Here is a 19,555-nt window from a genome sequence, read left to right as displayed (position 1 = left end):
TTCTTCACAGTTCGAGTGGCCAAGGTCTGGAACGGGCTCCCAAGGGAGGTGGTGCTGTCCCCTACCCTGGGGGTCTTCAAGAGGAGGTTAGATGAGTGTCTAGCTGGGGTCATCGAGACCCAGCACTCTTTCCTGCTTATGCAGGGGGTCAGACTCGATGATCTATTGAGGTCTCTTCTGACCCTAACATCTATGAATCTCAGCACATAGGGCTGTGAGGGAGCAGTGCCAGGCCTCTGTGACCCAATTCTGATATACAAGGGCTGCACGGGGTTGGCTCCAGGCCTCTGGGACCTAATCCCCTGGCCTGCAGGGGACATGAGGGCATGGCTTCTGGCCCCTGGGATCCAGTTCCCTTTGGTGCAGGAGGCAAGAGGGGTTGGCCCTAGGTTCCCAGAACCCAAACGTGACATAGAGGGCAGCTTCAGGACCCAATTCAGACAGGCCCCAGGTTGCTCATCTGGCTTGCAAGGTCAAAGGATTGAACACTGCCGACCTAAACCTAAGTTTTACATTATCAACAAGACAGTGTTACATTTTGTTAGAATCAGTGTCTTGAATGTTGTGCACGCTGCTTTCAAGGAATTTTGCTCAAAGAAGGCCCGAGTTAAGGTTGCATTGGTATGTTATATAATTCTTTGTTTCTTGGTTTATGTGTCTGAGTGACAATGAACTCAATGGTCTGGAAGGGCAGGAGGAACCTTCAGGCAACCTTAACTAAGTGCTAAAAAAATTTTATCAGTTAATTTTCTGCTGTTTTCTTATATAAATAGAGACACGTTTTTCTATGGCTAAGTGCTGATGATAATGCCTTCCTTCTACATGATGCTCCTCATCAGTATTTTTCAAAGCATTTGACAGCCTTGTCTTTATTTTACAGATGGGGGTACCTGAGGCATAGGGATGAATGGATTTGCCTGAAGTCACTTGGCAGACTATTGATGGAGCTAGGGATAGAACTGGAGTTCAGGGTTTGCATCCCTAGGCTACATAGTTACTGTATGTTTCTTAAGTGCTGCTCTGGTGCCTCCTTACACTTTGCTATAGTGAAATGTTTGCTGTGTGTAGCAGTTGACAGACCTGGTGAGAGAAATCCCATACAGTGGTCTGTGTTGCTGAATCTTGACAGTTTGATTACAAGACAAGACTGGTGTCTTTCTCCATCCCACTCCCTTATTCTGAACATTAGAGCATTTTCAGCTCATCTCCTTCCTGTCCTGTGAAGCTATTAGCACTGTCAAAGAAACTGTCTTGTAAAAAGTGGATCCTTGCTGTCAGATGGCCTCTGTTTCTGTCTGCATATCACAGGGAGTACAGTGTCATATGTATAATAAAGGGTGATGTCCTGCTTACCATGTAAATAGCTTCCTTCTGTGCTGTTTCCAGCTTCTGAACTGATTTAAGATGTTATTCCATAATGGGTGCATTGCAGTAGTCAATGTCTTGAAGAGAGATGAATAATTGCAACAAGATCAGAATCTGAAAGCATAGGCAATACTGTTCTGTCTGGATGTAGAAGGTAAAATGTCATCTTGACTAATATCCAGTTTGTAGTTGTATGGGTCTAGAAGAAAAAGCAATCCGAGCTCGTGGTAGAGGTGATATTTTTTATTAGACCAGCGAGATTTTTGCAAAATAAAGAAATTTTTTTTTTTTTTTTTTTCAGAAATCTTGTTGGTCTAATAAAAGATATCGCCTCTACCATGAGCCCAGTTCTCGACTAATACTGATTTTTCTAAGTACAGCAATAACAGATGGAGTTCCTACTTACTAGCTAAGAAGGGCATGGCCTTCATAGTCTAGGGTGTGGCCTGATACTTTTCCAGTATGTGCAAAACCTCAGTAAATTACTCTGACTCTGTCTAAAACAATCATAAGAGATGTGATGGTTGTTCCTGCATGTCCTTTAGAAATGTAGATAGTTCTGCCCAAATATGAACAATTTTCTCTAAAATAAATAAATAAATAAATCAAAATCAAAATCCAACAGCATTTGGTAACGGAATGGATTTGAATTAGTTGTAAAATGGAAAGAATCTGCCTTACTTAGGCTACACACCAGAAACCAGATTTGAATGAGGTTTTGCAGATGCTCTAATGCAGGCAAAAGTATCTTCACTTTTATCAGATATATACCCGAAGCCTTCAAAAACAAATTGATACTATTGCTTAGTTTCAGTAGTGGACTTTCACTGCTACTGATTGAAAAATTTGTTATATGTCCTGACATATTTTTCTAACATGACTTTGTTTATACTGGGAAAATAAAGTTGTTAATTAAGTAAAGATGTAATAACTTAAATATAAAATTAATTGGCACAGCATTATACTTGTGTAACCAACTCGTTTGGAAGCTGTTGATTTTTGGGGCTCTGTCCTCACTGCATAGTTAACCACAATGATTGATATCTGCACTTGAGTGCTAGCCTTGTTTGGGAGTGAGGCTTCCCATATCAAAGCTGTAATAGTGTTACTGCTTCCTCAGTGTTTCTTTTTTCCTGTGGATTGTGTTAAGTCCTGTTGTTCTTTGTAAAGACTTTTTTTTAGTACCACTTTCCACTCTTTTCACTTGTGGAATAACTTGTCTGTCTGTCAGGGAGGACTTGTGACAAGAACTATAAACACTCTTTTTTGCCTGCATCCCCATTGCAGTGTGGGCATTGTCCACCCTAAGTGAAAACAAGGTCCAGGTTCTGACCCATGTTCCTGCTGAGTTAGCTAGCATGAACTTAAAGTATCACCAGGCCAGGTCAAAACTCTTCATTGTGGATGTGGGAGAAATATGCAGCCTTAGACCTAATAAGAATCCTATATTGTAAACCATCTAACAAAGACACACCTAGACAGCCAAACTTTGGCCGTGTCCCCATGAGGAATGATTACCGATTAGGAGTATTGATATAGTATTTCAGCAAAGAACTGGTGACTGCAGCTGTACCTGTAAAACTGCATTGTTTTTGAACAGTAAAACTCCGCCCTATGGATGAAATGAGTTAAAGCAGTAAGGTTTCTTGTCCACTTGGAGCTTCTGTAGTGTAGACGCAGGCTTTTTCAGCTGTTTCCATGTAAACTGGGAAGTCGTTAGTTCATATATGCAACCTGCTGTACCCAACTACCAATATTTACTAGATAATTGTGGAAAGACTCACTTTAGCCTGAACTACACGGAGACCAGCCATCTGTTGTAAATCTGGCTTTGTTTCCAGTTCTCAAAACTAAATAAATTCTAAAACTTCCCAGGTGATTTTTGTCAAGATACAATTTTTATGGAAAGGTTTCTTCCACTTTATTTGTTATTTTCTTCTCATTGTGGAACTGTCTATATGGCTGCTTGAACTACATGATCTCTGAAACCTACTGCTCTGGTTGACTCCCACTTCCACTTGGACCATGATAGTAGAGGATCCCTTGATAGGACCCTCAGTGCTGCTTTGTTTCATTAGGATAAAACAAAGATATTTGAAATGCCTCAGACCTCACAGGAGAACTTGAGCTTGAATTTTCAGCTGACTCATTTGACTGTTTCTAGCACAATATTAAACTCTTTCACAGTGCGTGTATGGTTGAGTTTTGTTTGCTTTAAAGTGTCGATGAATATTCTCCATAACATCTTGGTACAAGTCTGATTGGTATTTTGTTTTTTTTTTGTTTTTATGTCCCTAAAATTATTTATTTTATCCATACCAAAGGGAAGCTTGCTAGTTCTGGTTTTGTTTCTACTACATCAGCTGTGCATGAGTGAAATAGGCTGCCATGCCCCAAGTGTTTTAAAGTGTTTTCTGATTGCATAGCAGATTATATTTGTCTTTGATTAAAAAAGGAAATAAATGGTCAGCTGGGTTGTTTGTATTATGAATTATATTTTACTTTTCTGATGATTTAATCAGCTGCTCCTGTAGGGAGGCTGAAGTTTGTTGCTTGTCTGGGACAAGATGCAAAGTGCTATCTTAGTTTTGCATCCTGTTTATGTCATATCCAGTTTAGTGTGTCTGTGATGATCTTTTGCTTTTTATCTACATACAGCATCAAAGTAGAGTAATCTTAACTCCTTTTCCACCCCCTTCAGTTGGGGGTGGGGTGTCATTCCTGTCCAAATTAAGCTATGGCTGAGGCCATGAACAGGCATTATAGTGCTAAGTTGAGGGCACAAGCATACACATCCCCTGTAGAATTACAGCATGTTGGAAGCACTACAGAAAAGTTCCTGGATGAAAGTTCCTGTAGCACTGTTTTGTAGTGCTACATACAACATCTGTGCCGTACACCATAGGGGAGGAAGAGAACAGGGTGGACAGTCATTGAGTGTAGTCTTACGGGAGCAGAGCTCAGTTTCATGTGTATGTGTGCGTAGCTGTCAAGGAGCGTGGGATCAGAACTGCGTGCCCACAGTGGGCAGGGTTGCAAGCTAGTCAGGATTGGGGGCTGCAGCTGTCTGCTACAGGCGAGCCTGGTCCAGGATGTACCTGGGGCAAGCATAGTTGCAACCCAGCTGGGACTGAGGGCTGGAGCTGGGCTTACTATAGTCCTGGTCCTGTGTTTTACTGATAGCCTGAGAGGGAAGGTAGGAAGGCTGCAGCTTTGCTCATTATGCTCAAAATAAGGCACATACTTCAATTTCTTCTGGTGCCTGAAAGGAAGGGATGGAAGTTTGAGGCAAGAGCATGGCTAGTGGGCAGAATGGACTGGAGAGGAATACAGAAATTGAGATGGATGGAATTCTAAAGTTTTTATAGAGGGATCATGCAGCTCTCATACTATGGCTTTACATGCATCTGTTTAGTTGCTTTATTTTTCAGTTTTCAAACTACTGAATTCTCATTTTAACTGTAGTAAATGTGAAAGATATTGTTCAGTACTACAAATGATTTTCTGATTCAGTACTACAAATGATTTGGCATGTCTACTACATTTAGACATGCCAAAGTTTGAAGGAAAGGCAGGGAACAAATTTACAAAAACACAGGCATTCTAAAGTAAAATATAGACATTGCTAAGAATTGTTAATTGGCAGGATAGAATTTGTTAGAATGGGCTTGTATCCATTTTAAAAAGTATGGAAAACTAGGATTTGAAGATTCTTAAAGATCAAATGTGAGTGGATGAGCAGGATTTTGGTTATTTGACAGTCCCATGGTGAGGCATTTTTGTTGCTATACTTGCTACTGAAATTTTGAAAATGATGAAAGATTGTGATTACATCTGATGTCTGTGCAGTCTATCTTCAGCTTTCCAAGAAATATCTGACCAGTTGATTTTTTTTTTTCCCATTAACATTAGTAAGGCCCCTCTACAAGTTGCAGGTAGTAGTAGGCAACCATTGATCCTTCTGGATCATGGTATACATGTAAGAGGTCACCAGGACCTTTGATGTGTATGCCTAGGCAGGAGTATGGAGGAGTTAGATCATTAAAACAAAATCTAAAGAGAACAGAGTCTGTCTGTGTCATGCACTTAACTGGCTAATTGCTCAATTACCTGGAGATGAGCTACACATACAGAGCAGCTATCACACAATTAAAAAGCTCCAACCAGCTATAAAATCAGACCACAAAAATGTGTACTAGCTTTTATAGCTCATTGCTATCAAGCTTTAATTTGCATGTGTAGCAGGGTCTCCACCGCAGCTGGAAGCTTTCATCCAGTAAAAAAAAATCCTGAACCCTAGAGATCATGGCAGCCATGATCTCCAGGGTCTGGGAGTTTCAACCTCCCCTCCCCCAAGCCCTGGGGATCATGGTTGCCGTGGTCCCTAGGGCTTAGGGGTTTCCCTACACCTCTGGGGCGGGTCACCCCTATGGCGATCTTCTAGCCCTGGAGGTTTCCTGCATCCCTGGGGGCAGGGAGATCACTGCAGCAACAGTCCTTCAGCCCTCAGGGTATGTGTGGTGCCCTCATGGCTGGGAGCCTCCATCAACTGATGGGGGTTCCCACCTGCAGGAGCTTGCATATTGCTAGTGCAGGGGGAGCTAAGGATCAGGTTCCCCCTGCACCAGGAATAAGGCATGTAGAATCCCACAATTGCACCTCCTGTACATGTGTGGTATGATAGGCAGCATGATTGTGCAAATAGCACACTAGGTACCATCACAACTACCTGCACATGTAGAGGGGGCCTAAAGTAGTAATGAATCAGTGTTGGTATCTAGTGTCTTTTTACAGTTTGGTGCAGGGTAACTGTTCAGAACATACTAACAGTATTTGACAGATTGTGAGACAAAGAACGATGTTGAAAAATGCTCCAAGCATATGATTTTGATGTCTGCGATTATAGCAAGTAAGCTATCTCTGTAGTTAATTGTTGACTAAGTACTTGCAGTCCATTAAATTGTTTACCAGCAACACCATGGAAAGTCTCTCTTTCCATGGAATAAGTGCCTGTAATTGGAGTTGTACATGAACAGTTGTTCCTGAATAACAGCATATATAGACAATCCCTTTGTGAACTGTCACCTGAATATTAGAGTTTTGAGAATTAAGTGAGGGAAGAGTAGGTACTCTAATACAAAGTCATAAATCAGTGAGTCAGATGAATAGTTATCATATTTGTCCTTGTTGTAAGTAATATTTTTTCCAAAGTGGAATCAGATTCCTTTATCATTCCTTTTCTTTTTTCAATAGGTTTTCTGTGAGACATTTCATGAGTCAGGAATGTTGCACATCAAAATATACTTTGAGTTTATGCACGTAGTTAACCTCAAATATTTTCTCTTTCAAGCAGGGAATCATTAGTAGAGTGACAGAGTCGGTGAAGAACATTGTACCAGGGTGGTTACAAAAGTACTTCAATAAAAGTGAAGAGGAGCATGTAGATACAAGTGAACCTAGAAACCAGGTTGAGAATCCATTAAGCTACCATCATGATTATACAGAGGAAGACACCACTGTGATTGATGGAAGAGTCACTCCTGAGTCGACCAGAATTATTTTGGAAGGTATGTGAAGGACTACAGCTAGTTGAATAAGATTAATACATTTAGACTTCCAAGATCTTATGAATACTAAAATTCATAAATTTAACCTTCTGGATTATTACATTTTTAAAGGAAATTGGAAAGACAGGCTTGACAAAATATAATACAGTTTTTTAATCTTTTTTTTTTTTCCCCAACATTTGAAAAGGTTTTCCTTCTGGTGTTCTCTAGGTTGTCCTTTAGGGATAGAGACTGTTGATCAGTTTTCCCTAGTCCATTAAATAGCTGTAACATGGTTGTAATTTTTGCTAAAAAGTGAGCTGGGTGATTTTCCCCCCCTCCTCCCCCCCATTTAATGCAAGATCTGGAGATGAAAAGTTGCGCATTTTGTCCATGTCCCATAAACTTAGAAGGCTGCATCCTCTGTATGGCAAAATCCCAACAGCATTTCATAGCAGAGACAGAAATTTTTCACCAGTATGAGAAGCTGATACGAAAGAATTAGAAAAAAAAACCATGCTAACCCTACATTTAAATAGCAATTAAGATTTGTTCTTATTCTAGAAATTAAATTGTATATTGTTAAATCTCATTACTTTCAATGTCATTTTAGAAGCTCAGAAAAATACATTATGCTTTATAAATTTATGTAGGCTTTGTGTGATAACTATTCTATAATAGGGCCTTTGAGCTTGGGGCAGGTTAGCATTTAAACCTTTGATGCTGAATTTCCTGACTTCTTTGTAGTTTAACATTTCATATTTAATGTTGCACTAACTTAAGAACTTGCATGTTGTTGTTCTGCTAACAGACAGTTAAGTGAAACCCTATATGGGTGAGGAAGAAGTTAAAATTGGCTTATCTCTATTTTTGTACATGAAACTTGGCAGTAGAAAAAGAGTGTTGATAGAAAACAGCTTTTGACTTATGCTCCCACACACTCCTTACCTGCTAATTGTGTTATCTTATTCTAGAACCATCCACAAGTAGATCTGCATTAAACTTCTCGGATGTGTTGACAAGGCCTTCTCTTCATCGAAGTCATCTGAATTGCACCATGTTGGATTCCACAGCACCACACTGTCAACCCTCCACATCCTCTGCTCTTGGCATTGGCAGTTCTGGACTCTCCTTAGTTAAAGAAATAAAAGATTCTACCTCTCAGCATGATGATGATAACATCTCAACTACCAGTGGCTTCTCTTCTAGAGCATCTGATAAAGGTAGCATTTATTTTACTGGGATCATTAATTTGCCCAATTCTGTTTCATAACAGATGCATTGCATTTTTTACATGTTTGATCTGTCACCTTGGAAAACAGAAATATGTCAGTTACTTGGGTATAAGCTTCTGATATGCAAGAGTTAGATAACAAAATATAAAATTAAGTATCATGTTGTAATTTTTTATAGCTATAGTGAAAGATACTGTCATAAAACCAGGGTGTCTCTAGAGTTGGTGATGGAAAGCAAAGCTTATTGTTTAGATTATATTCAATTCAAAGGTTGGAGAGTAGCTACTAAGGGTGCAGACAGATGTAACATTTGAAATATTTTATTGGGCAACAGGGTTTGAAACATCTTAAAAAATGGAGTTTTTCAGCCACAGACAGATGTGCGGACTCCTGGCACATTCCACCACTGGAGCACTTCAGAATCGTTGGGCTGGCCCTCAGTGGCGGTGTTCTGCAGCTGGGTGGGGGCATGGATAGCAAGTCCATCCAGCCTGCAGCTCTGCTCCTACCTTGCCCCTGCAACAAAGTGCAGGGAGAGCATAGTGGACACTCAGTGAGTGCGTCTAGCTGCTTTAGCATTCCATCCTTTTTCTCTTCTGTGAAATATGAAACATCATAACCAGAAGGAAATATGACTACATCCTGCTTGCCACCAAACAACATTGAAGTAAACAGACTATGCCAATTTTTTTCTGAGTCTAACCTGCATAAAATGAGCTGTGCCAAACAGGAGATTTTACCACACCTTTAACTCTCCTATGAAATATGAACTTTCATTTCTACCTGGAAGAAATTTTTACAATCTTTTCTCTTATGCCTGAGGAAGAGGAAGAGTATTTGTACCCAAAAGCTTGCAATTAAAGCTTTTTTTTTTTTTTTTCTTGCAAAAATCTAGTTGCTCTAATAAAAGATATCACCTCTACCATAAGTTCAGATTCCTAGCTGCTTTGGGGAGATGAGGGAGGAATGCGGCATTGTGGGATGCCAGAGAACAGACACCATATACATTTGTTCCAGAGTGAAATAGCACAAAATTAGTGCCCGCTTCCTCTAGGCACATTTTCTGTCATGGTTTGGACCATTTTTATCAGGTGTTTTATTTCTGCACGTTCCCTTTTTGAAACGTTTGAAATGTTACATCTGTCCATAGCATGAAGGTCATTTGCTATGGACTTACGAATATTTGGCTTGCATGGGCTGGGTTACCACTCTTAGGGTATCTAGTAGGTAAGCGTCTACTGTTTATGCTTTATCTTTTGCGGACGGAGGATTTCAGTTCTCAGTTCTATCATGCCTGTCATATTTCTTGAATATAAAATTCACTAGGGGCAAATGTTATCTTGACGTTTTTATTTAACATCGTATTGACTAAGACTTTTGAAAACTTAAGTCCTTTCACTGCAGAATAATTGCCAGGTAGAACAGACAACAGTAGTGCAGGCTTGCACAGACTGTAGAAGCAGGTTTCCATTTACCATGCCTCAACCTTATTTTAAGGGGGAGGCTGTCCTTGGAATCCACAGCAGTTGTCTGTATACCTCTGCTTTTTATTAGCAGGCTAAGGACAAACAAGAAAGTGCTTGTGGCTTTCGATGGAGTGGACAGTTTGTTAGAAATTTAAATAAGAACATTAACTGCAGAAGAACCAGATTTAAGACCCACCAGTTCTGCCCTGGTTTGAACTCAAGTGATTAACTGACTTATGAGAATTTTGTATGCCATTAGTAATGCAAGTGTTAATATAATTTGTGTCCTTCTGAAAACGTTTCCTAGTAAAACCATCAGTCTGAGCTTTGTTTACTGCTTATAATTTCCATTACAAAGGCTGGTTCTCTATTGATTTACATGACTAGGATCTGGATTCATGAATTATGTGAGACTTACTGCTTTCTGGTGCAGATTGTTAACAGAATATTGTAAGATTAATCTGTTCAGAGAACTCTGAAACTAGGTGTTGAATGACGTAGGACCAAGTGTGGCATTTTATTATGTGTTTCTTTAATGCAAACTTATATTTGGTTTTCTGTCTACATCAACTTTTATGCTTTAAATTTAAAACTTTTAGAATGCAACTAAGGCCCTAACCCACTCAAGTTATTTATGCATACGATACATCTTTTTGTCAGATATAGCAGTTTCAAAAAATACTGTACCACCTCTCTGGTCTGCAGAAGCAGAACGGTCTCATTCCCTCTCACAACATACGCCTACCAGCTCTAAAAAACCTGCATTCAACTTAACAGCTTTTGGAGCTCTCTCCCCTGTAAGTACAGCACAATGTTGGGGGGTTTGGTGGGTTTTTGGGTTTTTTTGATTGTGTTCTTTTTATCCATTTTGCTAACTTTCTCAATGTGTCTTTCTGCAGTCACTTGGTAACACTTCTGTCCTTAAGACAAGCCAGCTTGGGGATTCTCCATTTTATCCTGGAAAAACCACTTACGGTGGGGCAGCTGCAGCAGCAAGGCAGTCTAAAGCACGAATTACTCCTTATCAGGTAAGAGAAACTGGGAGTGAGGTGGGCAGTAAAGAGCAACTGAAATGTAATACTTGTGCCACAAGTTAGCCTTCCCCATTCGGGTACGTGATGTGGTATGGGAGTGATCAGTGAATTATAGCAAAATGCATCTTCTTGTTTGTAAAGGAGCATTTAAGCTGTGGTACATAAATTAGGGCTGTCAATCTGCTATAGTTACACAGTTGCATAAAGTTTTACTTTCATAAACTTTGTGTTTGCACACGGCTATGCATATGCAAAAATAGCTAAGCATCCTTAACTGTAACAAAAACAGCTGTTCCTGCTTACTTTTTTATTTTTTATTTAGAGGTGTATTTAGTGGTATACTTACAAAAAATGCACCTGTGCTGATCCTTTTCTTTGCACTCCCCTCCAGCAGAGATTAAGGTACACTGTTGAATGCAATACAGGTTTCCCTTGCTTTATTTAGTTTTTGTATGTGCAAATTCACTCTTACGCAATGACCCTTTTTATACCAAAAATTCATTATATGCTAGGAGGTGTAGGTTGTACGTAGGTTATATGCTAGGTAAATTCACTCTTATGCGATTGGTGTGGTGGAAGCCCACAGTCAGCTGCTTTGTGCAGTGCATTGTGGGAGTGATGTGCACCAAAATATAGTCTCCTGTGGATCTGTGCTCCTCGCTCATTATCTGCGAAATGTGTTTCTGTAGTTGCCATCCCCACTGTGATAGTGCCCTGTGCTTGTGGGTATTGTCTGCTGTTGGTGAATACCAAAATTGTCTTGTAAAAGTGCTAGAAATGGGCTTGGGGGTCAGTACATTCGAGGTCTTGGAACTTATCCCTATTTGTTACATTGTAAAGTGGGTTCCCTTTATGTGAATTTATGTGCCGTTTTCCAGGAACACATGTACAGCATAAAGCGAGAGAAACGTATATTAAGATAGACACCAAAACCCAAAATCTATTTCAACGTACCTAACTTGACTAGCTGTGCATGGCGCTATCAAAGCAAAATTATCCACCCCACGAAATAGATAACTGTCACGGCGGGGTCCTCGCGGAGGGCCGTGATCTCATTGAGGCCCTCTTGCCGCGCTACTCCGGCCCGAGGGCACCCTCCATTCTCGCCCGCCACGTCTTGATGTAATATGTAATAGGGAGGCTGCCTTGTGTTTCCTCGGGCCTGTCAGCTCCTGGACCCCTCGTGGGTCTCCCCGTACAATGGCGCTACCTAAGCGCCCCAGCCTTATGGGCTATGCGTGGCTCCTACCTCCCTGATAGCACACCCCAAGCCTCGCAGATGTAAAGGATGTTGTCCGGTCTGTCTCTCTACTGTGGCCCACCCTGGGCTCCCTCTCTCATGCCCAGCCTCTTGCTGGGACTCTCGTCTGGCCCACTCTGGGCCTCCCCTGCCAGTGTGGTTCCGCTCCGGGACTCTCTAGCGGGCCTCCGGTCCTATGGGCCAACCGCACGGATATCCTCCCTGACTCTGGCTCCCCGCGCTGCTACTCCCTGTCTTCTCAGGGGCAACCGCCTGAGCCCTGCCTTGGTCTGAGGGGGGATTGCTGCATTAGCCTGCGGCCGGGCTCGCTATGCCCGTGCGCACACACTAGGCTACTCAATAATACACAAGGGCGTTCCCCCTCTCTGGGGGCTCGCCGCGCCCACACTGGGCTACTCAATAACGTACAAGGGCGTTCCCTCTCTGGGGGCTCGCCGTGTCCACACTGGGCTACTCAATAACGTACAAGGGCGTTCCCTCTCTGGGGGCTCGCCGTGTCCACACTGGGCTACTCAATAAAACACAATGGCATTCCCCCTCTCTGGGGCTCGCCGCGCCCACACTGGGCTACTCAATAACGTACAAGGGCGTTCCCCCTCTCTGGGGGCTCGCTGTGCCCACACTGGGCTACTCAGTAAGACCGCCCCTTTCCGGGGGCCGGGGGGCTATGTTCCCCCACACGCAATCCGGGGTCTAGGTCCCCGTCTGCAACCTACGGGTTGCGCCCGCGACCTACTGGCCGCGCTCCTCGCCTCCAGTTGCTCACGCACTGGCGTGCGAGTAATTGAGGCCTCCTCCAACCCCTACAGCCTCGCCCAAGCCTCCGGGTGTAATAACACGAACACAAAGCAAAACCACAAGCCCCTAGGCTGTAACACAAATGCAAGCCGCATGGCCATAACTCATCATCATAGCTCAAGCTTCCAGGGCTATCATGAGCTGTACTTCCGACTCAGGCTCCTTCCCATATCTCGGCCGAGGGAGCTCCTGCCTCTCCGGCTGCTGGCAGAGAACTGCCAGCCTGGCTTCGGCCCTGGGCTTTATAAGGGCCAGGCCCTGCCCCCTACCGGCAGCTGGCTCCCCTTAGTTGCTCCGGCAACCCACAGCTGTGCTCACTTGGTTCTGCCAGGGCTCTCTCCCTGGCAGTTTCTCCTCCCTTAGGAGCAGGCACTAAGGTGCCCTGCGACAATAACAAAATCTAACCTAATTAATTTTGAAAACAGCCGATAGGGATTGATTGGTAGGGCTGGTTGGAAAAAAATGCCCATTCATAGAACTCTTATTGTTTTGTTCAGAACATCTTGGGCTTGACATACTTTTACCAGGTCCTGGAAGTGCAGGATCTGTGGTCCCTAAGCAGGGTCTACCTGTCAAGTCTGTCCCAGAGCAGGGGAACACTATGGGGTCCCTGCAGCTACCTAGTGAAATTGATATTCTTTAGCTATTGGTTGTGAAATAAATGGAGGAGGAGGTAAGTTTCATTAAACAAATGCAGGTTCCTAGCAGCTCCTTATTCTCTGAACCATTTGAAACTTGTTGGTGCTGTTTGGTCTGAAACCTCATTTTAAAACAAAGCAAAACAAAACCAAAAAACCCCAAACCCTAATACTTCTTGTGAACAAGAAACACTGTTTTTTCCCTACCTCTATTGTGTGCGGGCCAGGGGTGAGCCGGGCCTGTCTTTGCGCACGCGGGCTGTGGCCAGCAGCCCGGGCACACAGGGCCGGAGGAGACCGTACGGCGGCAAGGCACGCACGGGCTAGAATTAGTCACAGAGTTGTAATGGTTGATTTAAAGATTATTTACTTACACCCAAGATGGTCGCAGTGTAGGCTGGACAGTTTCCAGGTGCAGCTCTGCTTAAATCCTCGTTGGAGGACTATGACAAATTCGGTTCTTTGGCCCCGGAGTTGTTAAGGCTCCGCGGGTTCGGCAATTTCTTTCCCACGGAGTTGTCGAAGCTCCGTGGGTTTGGTTCGGCTCTCTGGCCCCGGAGTTATTAAAGCTCCGTGGGTTCGAATCTTGAGTATATAGGAAAGGGATACGTCTAGGATTGCACTCGGCGACGGGGAGAGGCCAGAGGCTGTTTAGACCTCTGTTGCCTGCTTAAGAAATGCGTTGGGTCCGTGAGGATCCGCAGCGCTTAAAGATCTTCACGCTCTCTAAGTGATTTCTCTCCAATTTGGGCAGAAGCCACCCAAGCTCTTTATACGGCTAGCAAGCCAATCGCTAGCCGTTATGTGTGCATATATTAGAATCGGCCAATAACGTGGCACGAATCTTCATACAAATGGCGGGAACTCCTTTGCACCGTGCATTTCTGAGATGCAAAAGAAATGCACCATGCAAAGAAAGCTACAAATTGGCGGGAAATTCTCCGTTGCACCGGGGTTCTCTTCTGCAGCAGAAAACTCCACCATGCAAGGAAGCTGCAATTTAGCGGGAACATAACTTAGCAATGCCGAAGCGCGCACAAACAAAAACTCACAACTTTGGGTTGTGACATTGATTATATTTTTTAAAAACTTAAGTCAAAACTAAAATTCAGTGGTTCTAGGAAAAGAAAAAAGTCCTGCTTACTTTAAAGTAAATCTTACTTCTTGTAGTGCTAATAAAATATAATGAGGATTACAGCCGGTATCATTTACTCATTCTGCTTTGCTTCCTCCCTGGGCATACCAGCAATGTGGTAAAATTTAGTTTGTGGTTACATAGTGGCGACGTAAAACAAATAATAAATGAATATTTAAGTAAGTTTATGGAATGTTATTTCAGGCTTCCTATTGCTCATTTAGCATAACTGATTACTGTTTGCTAATTTTACTTTTATATTTACCCTTTTACAATTTCGTATCTCTCCTTGTAAACAAGTTGTATGGCACTGTCATTTCCAAAGTATAGGCTCTGAGAATAAATTAATGAAAAAGTGAAAACTGGAATTCCTGAGGATGGTGTAATCTGATTAAGATGTTTCATTTACATACTACCATGTAAATCTGATGTTGCTTACCCACTTACGTTTATAACCTCTGTGTAATATCAGTTTCAACTTTACATTCTTTTTTCTACCCTACTTTAAAAAAGATACATTATTGTCTTCATGACTTTCTTAAATATTGACTAAAATTTTATGAATTTTAGATTCTTCATATTTGTCCTGCACCTGTCTTTCAGGCGTGCAGAGATGTGAGCCAATTCTTACTGGAAAGTAAATAGGTTCCCATTTACTTCAGTAGGTCTCTAGGTTTTAGTTGTCAGTAGTAATTCCCCCTCCCTCCTCCCCCTGTCTGTCCTAGAATAATGGGATCTAACACAAGACATGAGTGTTAAATCCAGTGCAGTTAAGTGTGCAATGCTAACTTTTTCAGATGCCAGTAAGAAGACAAATGAAAGCAAAGCAAGCAAATGTGCAGTCCTATGGAGTGACAAGTTCCACAGCACGGCGCATCTTGCAGTCTTTGGAGAAGATGTCAAGTCCTTTAGCGGTAAATGGCTTTTATTATTCCATTCTGTGTTGTTTCATGAGCACATGGAACCCTCTAAGCACATTTGTATCAGATAAGCTTTAAACAAGGTTTTCATACTTTTCATAGTTTAACTTTATTGTAATGTTTATTCAACAGGATGCTAAAAGGATTCCATCCTCTGTTTCTTCTCCACACTGTTCTGTAAGTTGATCTCTAAATGGTTTTCTCTGTTTTGTTGCATAGAAACCTTTAGACCAGTTTTCATTTTAATGTTTCTGGTTTCTTTTTTTTTTTTTCTCAGCCTGTGGACAGGAGTGTGCTGGATATTACTGGCTTCCATTCAAAAAGAAAACGGGTAAGAATTACTGTCATCCCATAACAGCAGATAGCTAATTTAAATCAGGGGTTTTCAATTTTTCCTGGTTGGTGTACCGACGGGGGCGGTTCCCCCATGTGCACCAGTGAAACCAGAAGTGCTTGTGGCAAAGCCAGACATTTCCCCTGCTTCTCCATGCCACTGCCACGTTACCCCCTGGGGGCTTCCCAAGTACCCCCAGGGATATGCATACCCCCGATTTAAATTAAAATGTTTTTGTTACTTTGGAGATCTAGGTGGATATTGGTAGTCAGGTACAAATTGGTAATGCTGTGTGAATTGTGACTTATTTAGGTATGTGTTCAGTTTTCAAATATGTCTGTGTACTAGTTGGGAGGGTTGTAGAGACTGTCCACTCCACTTCAGGGGCATTAGCCAGGTAGGTTAGCTCTGTGTGCCTTGTTTTTTGTAAATGTTTACCCAGGGAAGCATATGTGGAACTTGGACTTAAACTCTACCCCTTTCTGCCACTTGGAGGTAAGCAAGCTGTGGCTATGCTAGGCAGTTGTGTTTAGAGAGACCTTGTACAGCCAAATTGAGGAAATGCCATTTACAAATGGTGAAAGTGGCTCTGCCAGACTTGCATATTTAAAAGAATGATAAAATGTGTTGCCTAAACAAGCCAGTCTAAACTACTAATAATGCTGTAGTTAATTCGAACTTGTCAAGAAATGAAAGATGTTGATAGAGATTTTTTTTCAAGATTTTTAGATATTTTTTAACATTGGACTCGTATGGAGCAAATGAATCCAAATATCCCTCAAGTTTAGTCCAACAGCGCTTTACCGAGAAGCTAGCCTAAGAATGAAAAGATTGCCTTCGTTCCATGGTGTTCCATTGCATGAGGTTTACGTGGGGAATAGTGTTTTTTTGTATTGCTCCCTTTGTTGGAACTATGACTGCATTTTCAGATTTACCTGAAAAATCTCAATCTTTAGTATATACTGAAAAGAAGGCATAACAACGCTACAAAGTGTAGGATGTCCTTTTGTAAATGTAAAGTGTCATGTAAACAGACTGCAAACAAAACAGCAAGTGCTCAGCTTAAATTGTAGAGCTGCACCTGTGATGAGGCATTAGAAAAGATTTGCCAGTTATGTAATGGAGATCCTGGGGATGTGAAGCTAAACAAATGTAGTACACAGCTGTTTCTATGTGGAAGGGGAAGAACTGTCTATTCATAAAGTTAAAATGTTTGGCAAGAAATGGAAAGTCCTTGACAGTAGTAATAGTTGCCCAAGAAAAGAGGTTTTTTGTGTTGTTGGAGTAGACTGCTTACAGAACACTTGTGCACTTAAGTAAAACTGTTATAGTGAGATCAATAGGGTGATACATTTTTAATTCCAGTATCCTTCAGTATAGGCCAGTGACATTAGTGCTCTACAACCATAAACTAGTTTTAATTTTAGTGTTTCGGTAATGCATATTTAAAAATACATTGAAAAGTTATTTCATTCACAACAGGCTAGTAAAACTATACAAAGTTTTACATAAACATGCAGTATTTAAAAGAATTCAGAAACCTTGCTTTTCTCTTAAGTAGTTAGTCTTGGAAATGGCTGGCACTAAATGGAAAAAAAATCAGCAGGATTGATTTTTAAATCATTCTAGACCACTTCTTTACTCCATATTAATAATAAAACTTTAGGTGAGATTAGTGCAAGGTGTAAGCATTTCTATCAAGTTCAGCTTACTTTCACTATTTTTGTTTTATCCATCATTTTTTGTCAGTTTAAACGAATTGGGGAAGTCTTTAGCGCCGCAGTATATAAACTGCAAATATTGTGCAGCAGATACTGATGATTTTTTTTTTTAAACAAATACTTCTCATTAAAATATTTTAAAATGGAAAATAAATGAGAATCTATCCTTAGCTGTTTCTGTTCTGTAAAAGAGTGCTCTGTATAAAATAGACATTTTGGGCTATATTTGAATTGAGAGTGTTCTTTTTTTTGGAATGCTTCTTGAGAATTAAATTGGGCAAAATTTTCAAATGTATTCAAGGAGTTTGGGGGCTTGCTTAACTAATGTTGTTGTAGCTTTCTGGTGTTAAACTTGTTGGAATAATCAACATTAGAAGTTTGACTACCTAGCTGTTAGCATTTTGATGTAGAAATCTGTTTCTGGTTTATACTGAGTATAAATTTCACCATATGTGTGTAGTACAAGAAAATACTATGATGAGTTAAGTGAATAATGGTGCCCCTAACAATAAAATTAGTTGACGAATCTGGGTGTGTTAGGTTTACGCAAGTCTGGACTACCCTTCTTGACTTTCTTAACTTTCCCACGCAAGTTGAATACCTGTCTAGCACATCAAGCATTTTCACTGACTGCTAATTTAATTCATGCTTTTTAAATAAAAGCACTTCCTACCTTCAAAACCAAATTAACTGTATTGATTAATCCTTGTCCTAAAGGTGGAATCCCAACTCCCACCGGTTCAGAAACTTGTAACACCAAAGACCGTTTCTTTGTCAATGAGCCGGTCCCAGTATTTTAAACCATCTCTGACTCCTACTGCTGAGTCAGGCAAAGCTCGACAGAGAGTAGACATAAAGCACAAAGTAAGTATGCTTTCTAGTTCATATTTGCACAGCGTACTGTTGGAATGTCTGTAAATATTATCATAGTATGTTATACCTACACTGTATAGAGAATGCAAGGTAATACCTAGGACAGTAGCAATCTTTGTGCAAAGACCACTTCAATTTGTTTGTATTGCACTGTATTTATGAAACAGTATGTGGCTGGTAGGTTGTATACACAGTGTAATGATATACTGCTGGCTTGGACTGTATTTGAGCTGAAATAATAAATTGTGTAGTGATGTTCAGGCTGTTTATGAGCACTTCTCTTGACAGCCTGGCTGGAAATTTCTGCTGATTAAAATTATCCAGCACAGTTTGGATTATTTGTGTATTAAATCTGCATTTAAGCTATCCCCATTTAAGTAGTACATAACAGGTGATTTCATTTGTGAGTTTCTACAAGGTAATTTGGTGTTGGTGTGCTTCATCATGGACTCATGATTAAGCTTTTGCAGTGTCCCCTCATTTGCCAGAGTTCTTGCATGAGATATGTACTTCTATTTTGGATAATCCCATACATGATTTAAGTCTCCAGGATTTGTTTACAATGAGATCTTTGAATATCACTTCCACTTTGGGTTAGGGTAGATTCAGTTTTCATGTTCCCGTTTCTGTTGACCATCCTGTCTTTGTTGCCATGTTCACCATGGTTCTTACTAAAAACTAAGGCAGAATGTTTTTGTTTTTTTTTAAGTTTGGGACCATAATTAGCTTATCTTTACTCTCTACCTCTTCCTCCTGTAGGAATATAAAATGTGGTATTACTAATATTTTTCTAGGGGATTGGTGAATTGATGTCTGTTTTCAAAATTAGAAAACTTGGGGTCAAAAGAAGGATTTGAAGTTTGGAAAACTGTTACAGTGGGCAATTTTAAGAAGCTCAATCTATCTAGATTATCTAGGAGAAGGCTAAGAGGTGACTTGTTTAGTCCATAAGTACATGCATAGTGGGAATATTTTTGATAAAGAGTTTATAATCTGGCAGACAAAGGCATTCAAGGTCCAGTGCCTAGAAGGTGAAGCTAGACCATTCAGATTGGAAATAAGGAGATAAATGTTGAAAAAGCTTATTTAAGGATGTGAGAGATGTTCCATCACTCCATCTTGAATCAAGATGGATATTCTTCTTTGAGAGAGAGATACTATAATTCAAAAAGTTTAACTATAACTCAAAAAGTATAGTTGATACTATAAATCAAAACTCCTGCTTGATT

General features: G+C 41.0%; 1 protein-coding gene across 3 annotated transcripts in view; it reads left to right on the top strand.

Annotated features, from left to right (window-relative positions):
- The window catches only part of NUP153 (nucleoporin 153), a 71,831-nt gene that overhangs the window by 18,952 nt on the left and 33,324 nt on the right, over window positions 1–19,555 (top strand). Inside the window, exons 2-9 of one of the 3 annotated variants that reach the window (XM_006261980.4) lie at window positions 6,719–6,932; window positions 7,886–8,134; window positions 10,273–10,409; window positions 10,512–10,640; window positions 15,276–15,392; window positions 15,531–15,575; window positions 15,676–15,729; window positions 18,171–18,317. In XM_006261980.4, the coding sequence (XP_006262042.1) occupies window positions 6,719–6,932; window positions 7,886–8,134; window positions 10,273–10,409; window positions 10,512–10,640; window positions 15,276–15,392; window positions 15,531–15,575; window positions 15,676–15,729; window positions 18,171–18,317 (1,092 nt within the window). Of the gene's footprint in view, window positions 1–6,715; window positions 6,933–7,885; window positions 8,135–10,272; window positions 10,410–10,511; window positions 10,641–15,275; window positions 15,393–15,530; window positions 15,576–15,675; window positions 15,730–18,170; window positions 18,318–19,555 lie in introns of all 3 variants that reach the window. The other 2 variants (XM_019494872.2, XM_014611598.3) reach the window with 2 other exon arrangements.

This window comes from Alligator mississippiensis, chromosome 3 (genome assembly GCF_030867095.1).
Source record: "Alligator mississippiensis isolate rAllMis1 chromosome 3, rAllMis1, whole genome shotgun sequence".
NCBI classification, from domain to species: domain Eukaryota; kingdom Metazoa; phylum Chordata; order Crocodylia; family Alligatoridae; genus Alligator; species Alligator mississippiensis.
Note: the sequence above shows the minus strand (reverse complement) of the source record. Positions and strands in the feature narration are given on the sequence as shown.